Source organism: Caenorhabditis briggsae (genome assembly GCF_000004555.2).
Source record: "Caenorhabditis briggsae complete genome, chrIII, whole genome shotgun sequence".
In the NCBI taxonomy this organism is placed as follows: domain Eukaryota; kingdom Metazoa; phylum Nematoda; class Chromadorea; order Rhabditida; family Rhabditidae; genus Caenorhabditis; species Caenorhabditis briggsae.
In genome coordinates, this window is record NC_013490.2 from 2909714 (window position 1) to 2923935 (window position 14222).

The following is a 14222-nucleotide window of genomic DNA, read 5'->3' on the forward strand; positions in this document are numbered from 1 at the left end:
TCTGATTCCACCTCCACCTGCTCCGATTCCACCTGCCCCAGCTCCGATTCCAGTTGTCGATCCATCTCCGATTCTACTATTCCATCTCCACCAGCTCCGATTCCACCTCCACCAGCTCCGATTCCACCTCCACCAGCTCTGAGTCCACCTCCACCAGCTCTGATTCCACCTCCACCAGCTCTGATTCCACCTCCACCAGCTCTGATTCCACCTCCACCAGCTCCGATTCCACCTCCACCAGCTCCGATTCCACCTCCACCAGCTCCGATTCCACCTCCACCAGCTCCGATTCCACCTCCACCAGCTCCGATTCCACCTCCACCAGCTCCGATTCCACCTCCACCAGCTCCGATTCCACCTCCACCAGCTCTGATTCCACCTCCACCAGCTCCGATTCCACCTCCACCAGCTCCGATTCCAGTTGTCGATCCATCTCCGATTCTACTATTCCATCTCCACCAGCTCCGATTCCACCTCCACCAGCTCCGATTCCACCTCCACCAGCTCCGATTCCACCTCCACCAGCTCTGATTCCACCTCCACCAGCTCCGATTCCACCTCCACCAGCTCCGATTCCACCTCCACCAGCTCTGATTCCACCTCCACCAGCTCCGATGATTCCACCTCCACCAGCTCCGATTCCACCTCCACCAGCTCTGATTCCACCTCCACCAGCTCCGATTCCACCTCCACCAGCTCTGATTCCACCTCCACCAGCTCCGATTCCACCTCCACCAACTCCGATTCCACCTCCACCAGCTCCGATTCCACCTCCACCAGCTCTGATTCCACCTCCACCAGCTCTGATTCCACCTCCACCAGCTCCGATTCCACCTCCACCAGCTCCGATTCCACCTCCACCAGCTCCGATTCCACCTCCACCAGCTCCGATTCCACCTCCACCAGCTCCGATTCCACCTCCACCAGCTCCGATTCCACCTCCACCAGCTCCGATTCCACCTCCACCAGCTCCGATTCCAGTTGTCGATCCATCTCCGATTCTACTATTCCATTGCCCCAGGCCCCAGGCCCCAGCTCTTCCAGTTTCCATTTGGATAACTGACTGATTCTAACTGTTTCTCTCTCCCCTTATATACGAAAACTCGAAGGAGATTCTTATCTCTTTGCTCTATTTTATCACTTAAAAAAAGTTGTTTTTTCCAAGAACGTGAAATTTTCTTTAAATTTCCCAAAATAATTTTAATTTTTCTAATTTTTTACGCGTGTCCCATGTTATAATCACATTCTATCCTTGTTTTTCTAAAGTGCATGAGTGGCCTAGTGGTGTACACTGTTGGCTATAAAGCCGAAGCTTTTTGGTTCGCCCCCCGCCTAGGATTTCCTTATTTTGTCGTTTTTTGCTTTTTGTGAAAATAAGCCAGAATTGCTTCGAAGGTTCTTGAACAAATTTTCAAGTTTTTACTGGCTTTTTCAGAAAAAAGCATACTTGAAACGGGCCGGGCCGAAGCGACAAAATAAAGCTTTTGGAATTTCGAACGATTTGATATAAATATTGTTAAAGGTGGGGGTCATGAAAAAATAATGTTCTCGAAATTCTGTTTAAATATGCCCCTCGAGGAGTTGAACTTGTCGAGGCGAGTATTGAAGGTGCGGCGCCGCTACCGACTGAGCCATGCGGGCGAAACTGGAGCGGGCGCCTGATTGCATACATAAAGGCGAGGACGACAGCTGTACGCAGAGTGACATTAAGCGTTGTACACCGTGGCGGTAGAATGCATACTCTAGCTACAAAAATCCCCCGTAGAATCTCCTGTCCCCCCACCTTTAAGGTGAATCAAGAGATGGTTATCTCAAAAACTAATCTTGCTATTGTAAAATTGCCAACTATAAAAATATAGAGCATAAAATTTTACACATTTTGTTAGTTGAAAATTTAAAATGGCTTGCATGCTTCTCGAGATATTGGACCTGAAAGTTCGCGCGCCTAGCACGCGAACTTTCTCCCCGTATCCAAGGAGAGGTTCAACAAGACTTATTGAAATCAATTTCTGGGGGTTACTGTTGCAGTGTTTTAAAAAAATCTAAAAAATGAGACAAATTCCGAAATTTCTCCAAACCTAGACTTGAAACTTCATTTTACACATTATCCAAGTTGACAACGGTTTTCTAACTTCTTTAGTTTTTGAGTTATGCGCCTTTAAAGATAACGCACCCCTCTCACCCCTTCCAGGCACAGCCATGCAGATGTATGTCTCACAATAACGCGATATTTTGTATGTATGTAAACATTGGAAACCATCTGTGGCTTTGAGAGAGTGTGGCGCCTCGAGAGACGCTGAGAAATGTGTCCGAGTGGATGTTTTAACGGGACGAAAGAAGCAATACATATCTGAACAGATGGAGAACGACGCCTCAGAGAGTGTGGCGGCTCGAGAGACGCAGAAAAATGGGCGGAGCGTCGTTCCGATGCCTCCGACACAAGCCAAGACCTCTCATTTGTCTCCGACGACGTCCTGACTGAATGGACGTCTAAAATTACCAGGAAATTCTCTGAAAATCCTGGATTTTCGAGAGTTTTCCCCTTATTTTTCTGAATTCACCTATCCACTTTACCTATCATTTACTCGCTAGAAACTTCCCAAAAAAACCCTATAGGGTTTTGGAAGTTTTATTGATTTTCCTGAGAAGGTTAGTATTGAATTTGTTTGAAATTATATTAATTATAATAAAGACAAAAAGAGCTTCATTTTTGTAATTGACAGTTTTTTGGTAGCTACCGTAGTTTTTGAGATATGTGCCTTTAAAGATGGCGCACCCTCTCTTCAGAGACTGTAAGCGCGCACCATCTTTAAAGGCGCATATCTCAAAAACTACGGTAACTACCTAAAACGTGTCAATTGCAAAAATGTGTGTAATTTAATGTTAAACATTTTTTTAGTTGACAATGTTTTGGCAGCAACCGTAGTTTTTGAGATATGCGCCTTTAAAGATGAGGGTTCTAACAAAGTGATTTTAGCTATTCGTGATCGTTAAAAACACATTTTTCAGCATTCTCTACAATGAACACGTGACACAAACGCACAGAAGTAAGAGACAGTCCAACGGAAAGATTCAAAAGCTATTGGTGGCTGTTCAACTGTTTGGATTGAATATGACTCGTTATTACCAGATAGTGGTTGATCATATCTCTCACGCCTTGGTAGACGACAGCACGGATTGCAAGCTATGAATGCGTTATATCTAATATGCACCGTCTTTCGTAACATATTATCTGGATGGGATCTAAATCCTGAAGAGTACCAATTGCATTACCTTTCATTCTTAAAAATGTCATGGTGCATTCGTTGATAGGCCTCATTGAACAACTTATTCCAATGTCAAACATCTTTTGTGAGTTCTATACATTTTCGAATAATTGGCAATTCAAATTTTCAGGAGTGCAACTTGCGTATACCATCGAACTACTCGCTCGTTTTGTGACACCAATAGAGCTCTCAGACAACGTTTAACTTTTTTTCAATAAATCGTTCAATTTAAATCACTCAAAATCACCAAAAAAATCTTTATCAAGATATTAGAAATAGACAGAGGGACCGATTCTTAGTCGAAATTTTGAATTCATACTAAAAAAGAAAAGAGCTTCATTTTTGTAGTTGTCACTGTTTTGGTAGCTATAGTAGTTTTTGAGATATGCGCCTTTAAAGATGGACAGCTTGAGAAGGAGTGCCCTAGGGGCGACATCTTAAAAGGCGCATAACTCAAAAACTAGGATAGTTCGAAAAAAGTTGTAAACTATAAAAATGTATGAATGTCTGAAATTATATTAATTATAATAAAGACAAAAAGAGCTTCATTTTTGTAATTGACAATTGTTTGGTAGCTACTGTAGTTTTGGAGATATGCCGCCATCAAAGATAACTCACCCCTCTCTTTCCAGGCAGAGGCTTTCAAGGCCACATACCGTAAAACCTGTATTAGAAGGGCTCCCTAGAGACCTCACGAAAAATAGAAGTGCTCCCTCTATTTGAAGGCCCCCCCCCCCTATTTGTAGTACTCCCTCTAATTGAAGTGCCCCTTTGATTACCTTCTTTGATATTTAGCCATTTTTTCTGTTCTTTTGATTGAAAGACTGTATGATTTTAAAAAACACTGGCACCTGAGAATTTGAATGCCGTGGCTCTAATACAGATGTTTCTCTCGTTCGATTTGAAAAATTCTGGGCTTCAACTCTGTCCTACAATAGGGCCAAATCCAACTTTCGCGCCGAGCTTCGACCTTTGATTCTAAATTTTTGGCTTCGAATCGATCGGTCCAATGCTTAATGATAGGGACAGTAACAGATGGTTCTTCATCAATTTCTCTCATTTTCTTCCTAATATCATAATTTTTAAAACCAGAAGGGAATAAAAATAAAATGACATTTTGAAATTGTATTAGGTTGTTCGGAAAGTCCTTTCCATTGTTAGCGTCAGATACATTCAAAGTAAAATCGGTCAAAACGATGGCGGATAAATTGGATGTAATGACCATCGTTATCAATGTCTATCTGTCAATGCCCCACTAAATTGTGGATGCCTTCGTTCCAGAACTCCGGTCACAGCGAGTTCAAAATCAAGTCAACCCATTTTTGATACGTTGTTTTGAAGTAAATTTTGGTCAATCAAGATGAAGTTATAAGTGGCTGGATGGGTAATAATCAGAAAGTAGAAGGTTAGAGCTATACAGTGAATAAGGCAGAATCGTCTAGACATATCCACCGAGATCGGCCTGGGTCTTCCTTCCCGCATGAGGTTGCGAATTTTAATTTTCAAAATGAACCTTTGCGTTCCTCTACAATCGAGATCCACATAAAGTCTGAGTTATGTCACCTGACAAGAATAGGTATGGGTCGTAAAAGTGACACTATTATCAGGCAGCTCCCAATACCCCATTCTTTGGTAGACCACCATACCGACAACATCCCATTTTTAACACGAATTTCACGTTTCGAGACGTCTGGTGGTTGAGTGCCTTTGTCAACCCACTTGGCATGTTGCTTATTGTAATCACACATTACCCATTTATCACCACTAGCAATGGTTTGATTCCAACATTCGTGTGTGCAACGCAGGATGAGAATATTCAAACAGGTGCCCACCCGGGTAAAAGAGTTGCGTTGAGCCAAAAGATGGGGGCAATTTCTTCCCACTTTTGCAACTGTGCCGAGAGTTTTCATTCTACGGTTTTTAACGAAAGGCTTGCCACTGATGTACTTCATATATCACACTCAGTTTGAGGAGGGTCCCTTTCTTTCCCGGCTTTTAATGCATCCAAACCTAAGCCCATTTGCCTTTTTGAAGGGGGGATTTTCGTCAAACAAGAATTCTCGTTTTTCAAATTACTGAATCCAGGTTGTGATGGTAGTTCGAATGGGTGCATTTGCGTTGTTAACCGCTACTAGTTGGCGCTCGATTTCAGCTAATTTAAGATCAGGATATAAATACAATTAAAATGATAAACACCATATTTTACGACAAACTCGATTTTTTACACCATCGGTTGGCGCTGACTGAGTTTTGACTCGAAACTCGAGTTTCTCATCAAATTCTGGTTTAGAATCATTTTTTCTGGATCTTCTAGCTCTATTTTGAAAAGTTCGGTGTTTGCGGACTTTTGAAACTACAGTAACCCGGAAACTCAACCTTGCTGAACCCTATCGATATGGGTATCAGAATTTCAGAAAATTTACGAGGAATTCAAAAATTTAAATTTCGAAATCCGCCCGGTTGCTATGTTACAGCTGCGTACAAAACACCGTATCTTACGACAATTTCGATTTTTCATATCTTATGTTAGCACAGGGTACTTTTCAATAAAAAATTCAAATTTATCAAAAAATTTCAGTCAGGATACTTTTTTTTCTGTATCCTCTACCTCCAATTTGAATAATTCGGTGTTTGCGGACTTTCAAAACTACAGTAACACGAAAATTCAAAATTCAAGAAATCCTATCGATATGGGTATCAAAATGACGGAAATTTTGTGCTAAATCCAAAAATAATAACGAAAAACTTCAATAACTGAAACTTTCAGAAAAAAAATCAGAAAAACCCACATTCTCCAAATCTCATCATCACAAACGGAAATCCCATGGCATGAGAGATATTCAAGCCAGCCATTACTGTAAAAAACCAGCCACTTGTTTTTTCGGTTACTGTAATTCTCGGTATAGAACTTTCGTACACATCGTCGATGAGCTGAAAACAGAAATTTTGGTTTTTCTGAAAAATTTTAATTTTCACATTTTCAAATTTTTTCGTGAAGTTGGAGAAAACAACGAATATTTGTTTTTGGTATGTTGAGAGCTTTGAAAAGAGCCCCAACACGACTATTGTAGCTTAATTTTGAATTTTGACCTACCAACCGCGACGCGACCGCAACGCGTGGGCCAAATTTCAAAGTTAACCGCATCTAGTCGTGCTTAGGCTCATTTTGAAGCTCTAAACGAGCCAAATTCAAATTTTCAACTCATTTAAGCATACCTCTTCAGGATCCAGAATCAAAGGGACATCTCCAGTTGGAGATTTCACAACTTCATTCTTCAAATTTGTCATTTATGACCCAATTTGTTCGTCATCTCGAATGTAAAACGGAACACAATCAAAATATTCGTCTAGTTTTGATTTTGCTATTCTCTTGATCCAATTGAAAGTGTGATTCTCACGAGATGCCAGTTTGCCATCGTCTGAGTCGTCGCTAAAACCGTTTTTTAGGTAAAATTGAGGTTGAAATAGGTTTTGGAGAGCTCAAAATTCAATTTTTGAGATTGTCGTGTCGAGAGCTTCAAATTGAACCTAAACACGACTAAGTTTGCTCAAATTTGAAATTTGACCAGTACGTTGCGGTCGCGTCGCGGTTAGTAAGTCGAAATTCAAAATGAAGCTGACTAGTCGTGTTTGGGCTCATTTCAAAGCTCATTACATAAAAAATTGCAAACTCCAATTTATTTCATTCTAGCTCAAAAACCAACAAAACTACGGTAGTTTTAACTTTAGTGCTGAAAACTTCCTGAATCTTAAAAGCGCTGTAACCTGGTTCATTTTCTGCCTAAAACGTAGAAATTACAAATTTTGAAATTTTGAAGTCTAGTCCCTTAAAATGAACCTAAACTCGACTAGGCTCCGCCCACTTTGAGTTTTGAGGTTAGAGACGCAGTGTGTCTCGTTTCTCTGGCACTCTAGCCTCAAAAGTGGGCGGAGCCTAGTCGTGTTTAGGCTCATTTTGAAGCTCTAAACGAGCTGAATTCAAAATTTAAGTTTGTTTTTTGTTGGTACTTTTCATAAAACTCTGGATCCTCGATTACGGTTGTCGATGATGTCTCATCGTTTTCCGTGGTCATTGTTTTAGGATTTTTTCAAGAAAGAATTGAAACAGTTATCTCAAACTTTTAATTTTTTTTAATTATGGGTAAAATAATAAGAGAAGTTTGAAGAAAATTTCAGAAACATTTCAGATTTTGTGGATATTCTGGATTTTTTAGGTTACAAGGTAGACACAACGTGGAAGAAAAAGACATTTTGGGGAATCCGAGGGATTTCCACGGGGAAAAATCAATAAATCAATGAATCGAATGACATCTGACGCGATACATCTTCTCGCACGTCTTGCTGGTTTTGCGACCCATCGTTGGGGTGCATTGAACAACGATTTCACCGCTTGGAAGCACTTTTAGACGTTGACCGTACTCTCTGGAAATTGAATTTTGGGCTTTGAAATTATAAAAATTGAATTTGGCGCGTTCAGAGCTCCAAAGTGAGCCCGAACAAGACTAGTCCAGCTCAATTTTAAATGTTTAGATAATTAACGCGACGCGACCGCAACGCATTGGTCAAATTTCAAATTTGCCCAAGCCTAGTCGTATTTAGGCTTATTTTGAAGCTCGAAACGTGAGAAACACAAAAATATGTGTTACAACATATTGTAACAGAGAATAATAAAGTTAGACGGGTTTCACGTTTTAGGTGAAAACCCTTGAAAATCACTGAAATCGCTATAACTTGCTTCGTAAACTTGAACATCTTAGAATTTTTGAACATTTTATAATTTTAGCTTTGAAATGAGCCTAAACACGACTAGTCTAGCTTAATTTTGAATTTCAACCTGCAAACCGCGACGCGACCGCAACGCATTGGTCAAATTTCGAATTTGAGCGAACCTAGTCATGTTTATACTCATTTTGAAGCTCTTTTCAGGACAATTATGAAAATGCATATTTCATGAAGTACGTTTCAAAATGGAGAAAGTTACAATAGCTTCAATTTTTCAACAAAATATGGTCACTTTTCAAAAAGCCATAACTTTCCGATTTTTAGTCATTTTTCAATATATTTTGTATCTTTGAACGTTTCAAGTTTTACTCTTCAAAACGAGCCTAAACACGACTAGTCTAGCTCAATTTCGAATTTCGAACTATCAACCGCGACGCGACCGCAACGCGTAGGTCCAATTTCAAAATTGAGCAAATCTAGTCGTGTTTAAGCTTATTTTAAAGCTTACAAAACGCTGAGTTCAAAAATTTTAATTATTCCTGGTCAAAACAAAAATGAACACTTTTATGACGATTTTTCAAACAAAACAAATGATTTTTATTTTCAAAAATTCAACCTGCCGTAACTTTCCAAGTTTTGGGCCTATTGTGGTAAGTTTTGCATATTTGAACATTTTATGTTTTGTGCTTCAAAATGAACCCAAACACGACTAGTCTAGCTCAATTTTCAATTTCAACCTACTAACCGCGACGCGACCGCACGCGTTGTTCAAATTTTAAATTTTACCAAACCTACTCGTGTTTGGGCTCTATTTGAAGCTCTAAACGGCGTCCTGAAGACTAGACAACTCACTTTTCAGCTTTGAGCAGGATGATCAGTTTACGGTAGAATGATCCGTGAAGAAGCATTTTTTTCGAGATTTTTTTTCCAAAACTTAAGAATCCGTGCGAAATTGAAAGACTGAATGTTTGTCAGGAAAACCAAAATGGGCGGGAATCTGAGGAAAAATGTACGAATCTTTTTCTTGGCGAAATTCAATTTTTTGGAAAATAATTAAATTAAACATTTTGGGAGGCGAGGGTGGAGGAACCAGTCTCCGATTTTTTCAAATTTAATAAAAAAATTTATTTTTTCGATTTTGGTTCGCTTTGCAGAAAAAAGGAAGAAAATTGAGTCAAAAATCCGAAAAAAAATTTCAGCACAAAAAATTTTTTCAGCCAAATTGAAAAAAAGTAAACATACAAAACACACAACATACAAAACACAACAACATTTTAAATTTTAATCTTCTTCTTGTTTAGGGCTCTCGCCAGAACCAATTTCGAGCGCGCCTCCTCGAATTCCATGAGCACTTTGATGATTCTTTGATAGAAATCCGAGCGGAGGCTGAGAAAAAATTAATTAAAGTGTCTGAAAATAGTTTGAAAGAAAAAACAAAAAGTTTTAGCTCAGAAAGTTTCGAACCCGCGACCTTCAGATTGGTAGACAAAGCTGCTAGCCACTAGGCCAAAATGTCGGTTTTTAAAATTTGAGCGAAACTGCTCGACATAGGTATCAAATCGTCAGAAATTTTAGATGAACTCGAATTTCTAAGTTTCAGCTTTCAGAATATCGGATTTTTGTCGAAAATTGGACGAAAACACCACATTTTACGACGATTTGCATTTTTCGACAAAACCATGACTCCAGGGTTTCCGAAACTTTGAAATTTGAATTTCTTACAAAATTTCAGTATTGAAATCAGTTTATAGATTCTCTAACTCGATTTTGAAAAATTCAGTGTTTGCGTACTTTTGAAACTACAGTAACCCGAAAATTCAAACTTTTTGGAATGCGGTCGATATGGGTATCAAAATGTCGGGAAATTTATGAGAACTTCGAATCTAGCACTCAAAACTTCCAGAAAATTCCAGTTTTCAGAAAAACTTCAAAAACTTTTTTCTCAAAAAAAAGAATAAACTTCTCACCCCATATCAGCCATCTTGCTACCGTATTTCAGTTGGTACAGTATGTCTCTGGCCATAAAATGTCTGGACTGAGCAATGCAATTCGTCTGCACACACACGATTCCAGATGGTTGTCCCTCTTGTCCAACTTTTTCCAGAGAATTCTGAAAATTCACAAAATTTTAAAAAAGTTCAATAGAGCGCATTTGCTTACTCTCAGCGTTCCAAAATAATTGATATCGATTGCCTGACCCACGAACATCTCATATAAGGAGTTGTGGCTGATCGGACGCCATAGATGAATTTCAGAGTTGGATCTGGAAATTTTTTCACTCTAGAAAATTTTTTTTCCAAGTCGCTAGCGTTATTTTGAGATTTTTTGGGTTACTGTAGTTTCAAAAGTCCGCAAACACCGAATTTTTTGAAATTAAGCTAGAAGACCCGCGACAATGAGTTCTGGGAATTCGAATTTTATGTTTTCAGAAATCTATAGTTGGTTTTTTTTCTAGAAATTTCACAATTGTCGTAAAATTCGGTGTTTTATCCGCAAACACAAAACACCTGGGACTTTTGGTTTGTTGTCTAAACTTCTAAGTTTCTTAAATAGTTGCCGTTATTTTGATGCGCATTGCGATAGGATTCCATGAATTTTAAATTTTCGTGTTACTGTATTTTCAAAAGTCCGCAAACACCGAATTCTCGAAAATTGAGACAGGGGATCTAGAAAATAGTGTCCTAAATTAAAATTTGATGGGAAATTTGAATTTCGTGTTTTTTAAAACCGTAGACTTCTTGTTTTCTAGAAACTTTCGAATTGTCGTAAAATTCGGTGTTTTGTCCGCAAACACCAAAAATCGGATAACTGCAATCTTTGTCATCTATATTTTTGAATATCTTGTGCAAATTCTTGCCATTTTGACACCCATCTTAATAAGATTCCTTGAAATTTGAATTTACGGGTTACTGTAGTTTGAAAAGCCCGCAAACATTGAATTTTTCAAATAACGCTACAGTACCCCGAAAAAAAAGTTTCTAAACCAGAATTGTTTGAGAAATTCGAACTTTTTAGTTTTTAAGACCGTCGATTTATTGCTTTCTAGAAATTTCACAATTGTCGCAAAATTCGGTGTTTTGTCTGCATCACCTTCAAAAAAAACGCGACAGTGCCCTAAAAAAGTTTCCAAACCAGAATTTTATGAAAATTTTGAATTTTTACCTTCCAGGCTCCAGCGAAATATACATGGACCCATAACCAGCGATATACTGTCGTCCCCAGTAGTCAACAGCCATAATTCTAAGCATGAGCAATGGTGACGAATCCAAAGTTCTGGATTCGAAAATGAATTCCAAAATGAACCCGAAATTTATGATTTCTCCAGATTCTTCTGCTGAAAATCTTTGGGATCTTCCAGATGGATTTTTGGATTTCAATGAAATTCCAGATGGAATTTGTAGTTTGTAGTCTATAGTGAGACCCTCGTCGAATAGAAAATCCAAGCCTTTTTCTGAAAACGTTTTTTTTTGGAAGTTCATCAGAGCGAATTTACTTACCCAATGAAACATTTACCACAGATTCCATCAAACCGTCTCTGGCAGCCATGAAAGTTTCTGATTCCGGAATACTGCTCTGAAAAATCGAATTTTTGAGGAAAACCATGAGTCTGGTATTTTCAAAAACTAATAAGTCAGATTTCTCATCAAATTCTAGTCTAGAAACTGTTTTTCGAGGGTTTCTGGCTCCATTTTGAAGAAAGATGCGGTGTTTGCAGACAATACACCAAACATTACGACTATTCGAAAATTTCCAGGAAACAAGAAGTAGAGGGTTTTTGAAAACGCAAAATTCCAATTTCTCATAAAATTCTGGTCTAGAACTGTTTTTCGAAGAGATCCTAGCTCATTTCTGAAAAAATCGGTGTCTGCGTACTTTTGAAACTACAGTAACCCAAAAAGTCAAACTTAACGGAAACCGGTTGATATAGGTATCAAAATTTCAGGAATTTTATGAGAAATTCGAAAATGTAGCTCAAAAATCTCAAAGTAACATACTTAGTGTTTGCAGACAAAACACCAGATTTTACGACAATTCGAAACTTTTTGAAAAAAAAAGAAGTCTAGGATTTTTGAAACTGCAAAAATCAAGTTTTTCATCAAATTCTTGATTAAAAATTTTTTTTTCGGGGGGCCTAGCTCAATTTTGAAAAATTCGGTGTTTGCGTACTTTTGAAACTACAGTAACCCGAAAACTCAAACTTAACGGAAACCTTTTGATATGGATATCAAAATGTCAGGAATTTTATGAGAAATTCAAAAACTTTTCGTTTTCGAGATCTTTCCAAAAAAACTATAACCCACCACACTAGTTCTTCCTTTTCGACTGCGTCCAAGTGTCTCCTCAACCAATTGGTCCTCTCTTCCTTGATTTTTATCATCGATTTTAATTTTCACAATATAATCTCCAAATTTTGTTTCCAGAAGAATCTCATCTTGGTTGATAGCTGGTTCTACAGTAATCCGATTCAAATCGGTTACAGTAATCCGGGTGAGGAGCTCCACTGCCGAGGGATCTCTGGAAATTGTTTGTGTTTTTGTAACTGTTAGGAAATTTCTGACATTTTGATACCCATATCGCTAGGATTCCGTGGAGTTTGAGTTTTTGGGTTACTGTAGTTTCGAAAGTCCGCAAACACCGAATATCTTAAAATGAAGTTAGGAACCCCAGAAAGGACGTTTTTAGGGTAGAATTTCGTGATAAATCGCAGTTAAGCATTTTCAGAATTGGTTGATTTCTCGATTTCTAGATATTTAGAAATTGTCGTAAAATTTGGCGTTTTGTACGCAAACACCACACACTTTTCAAAATTGAGCCAGAAACCCTCGGAAAATAGTTTCTAAGCTAGAATTTAATGGAAAATCCGAAATTTGCGTTGGATTTTGCATATCTCTAATGGTTTCACTCTAAATTCAGATTTTTCAGAAAAAATGATTAAACAACTTTTTTTTTACTCACTCAATATCCATTGGTCCCAGTCTGGCAAAAATGTACAAAAATTGTTTTTTGATCTCCGCGCGGGTCGCTGGAGTGTCTCTCCACATCATATAGTCATTTCCAGGTCGTCTGGAAATTTTTGAAAAGTTTAAAAATTCAAATTTGGCGCCAAAAATTTCAAATCCTACTCTTTCAAATCGATTTCCTTGATTTCTGCCGGTTTTTCAGGTTGATATCCACTCAAAAATTCTGGAAATTCTTCATTTCCATGAAGTGTGAAAATTCGGCTGTTGCTGAAATTTTCAAAATTGTTGAAAAAATTTTTTTTTTCAAAATTTCAAAATTTTCAGACCTATTCTCAAAATGTCCAATTTTGTCGTTCCATCCAAATTTGACGTCATCTAGACGATTTTTCGTCGGTTTCTCATCAATTTGAGCGTTTTCCTGGCCGAACTTATCGAAATCCAAAGATTGGATGCCTTTTTGAAAGAGTTGGACTCTGAAATTTTGCAAAGCAATAATTTTTTTTTTCAGAAATTCAGAAATTCAGAAATTCAGAAATTCAGAAATTCCGAAATTCAGAAATTCAGAAATTCAGAAATTCAGAAATTCAGAAATTCAGAACATCAGAAATTCAGAAATTCAGAAATTCAGAAATTCAGAAATTCAGAAATTCAGAAATTCAGAAATTCAGAAATTCAGAAATTCAGAAATTCAGAAATTCAGAAATTCAGAAATTCAGAAATTCAGAAATTCAGAAATTCAGAAATTCAGAAATTCAGAAATTCAGAAATTCAGAACATCAGAAATTCAGAAATTCAGAAATTCAGAAATTCAGAAATTCAGAAATTCAGAAATTCAGAACATCAGAAATTCAGAAATTCAGAAATTCAGAAATTCAGAAATTCAGAAATTCAGAAATTCAGAAATTCCGAAATTCAGAAATTCAGAAATTCAGAAATTCAGAAATTCAGAAATTCAGAACATCAGAAATTCAGAAATTCAGAAATTCAGAAATTCAGAAATTCAGAAATTCAGAAATTCAGAAATTCAGAAATTCAGAAATTCAGAAATTCAGAAATTCAGAAATTCAGAAATTCAGAAATTCAGAAATTCAGAAATTCAGAAATTCAGAAATTCAGAAATTCAGAAATTCAGAAATTCAGAAATTCAGAAATTCAGAAATTCAGAACATCAGAAATTCAGAAATTCAGAAATTCAGAAATTCAGAAATTCAGAAATTCAGAAATTCAGAAATTCAGAAATTCAGAAATTCAGAAATTCAGAAATTCAGAATTC

At 37.7% G+C, this 14222-nt stretch overlaps 3 protein-coding genes across 3 annotated transcripts in view; all 3 read right to left on the reverse strand.

Annotated features, from left to right (window-relative positions):
- CBG25831 overlaps positions 1-1051 on the reverse strand; it is a gene marked incomplete at both ends in the record, with an annotated part of 2834 nt that extends 1783 nt beyond the window's left edge. Inside the window, one exon of the mRNA XM_045243511.1 lies at positions 107-1051. Within this exon, the coding sequence (XP_045100525.1) occupies positions 107-1051 (945 nt within the window). The remainder of the gene's footprint in view (positions 1-106) is intronic.
- Positions 1052-7558: 6507 nt separating this feature from the next.
- On the reverse strand, positions 7559-8896 carry CBG25832 (the record flags this gene model as incomplete). Its single annotated transcript, XM_045243512.1, has 2 exons — positions 7559-7688; positions 8841-8896. The coding sequence occupies 2 exons, from the start codon at positions 8894-8896 to the stop codon at positions 7559-7561; spliced, it is 186 nt and encodes a 61-aa protein (XP_045100526.1).
- A 366-nt stretch (positions 8897-9262) lies between these two features.
- Positions 9263-13324, reverse strand: Cbr-mks-1 (the record flags this gene model as incomplete). Its single annotated transcript, XM_045243513.1, has 9 exons — positions 9263-9374; positions 9956-10098; positions 10149-10251; positions 11151-11439; positions 11486-11561; positions 12290-12503; positions 12945-13052; positions 13112-13172; positions 13276-13324. The coding sequence occupies 9 exons, from the start codon at positions 13322-13324 to the stop codon at positions 9263-9265; spliced, it is 1155 nt and encodes a 384-aa protein (XP_045097584.1).
- Positions 13325-14222: the final 898 nt, after the last annotated feature.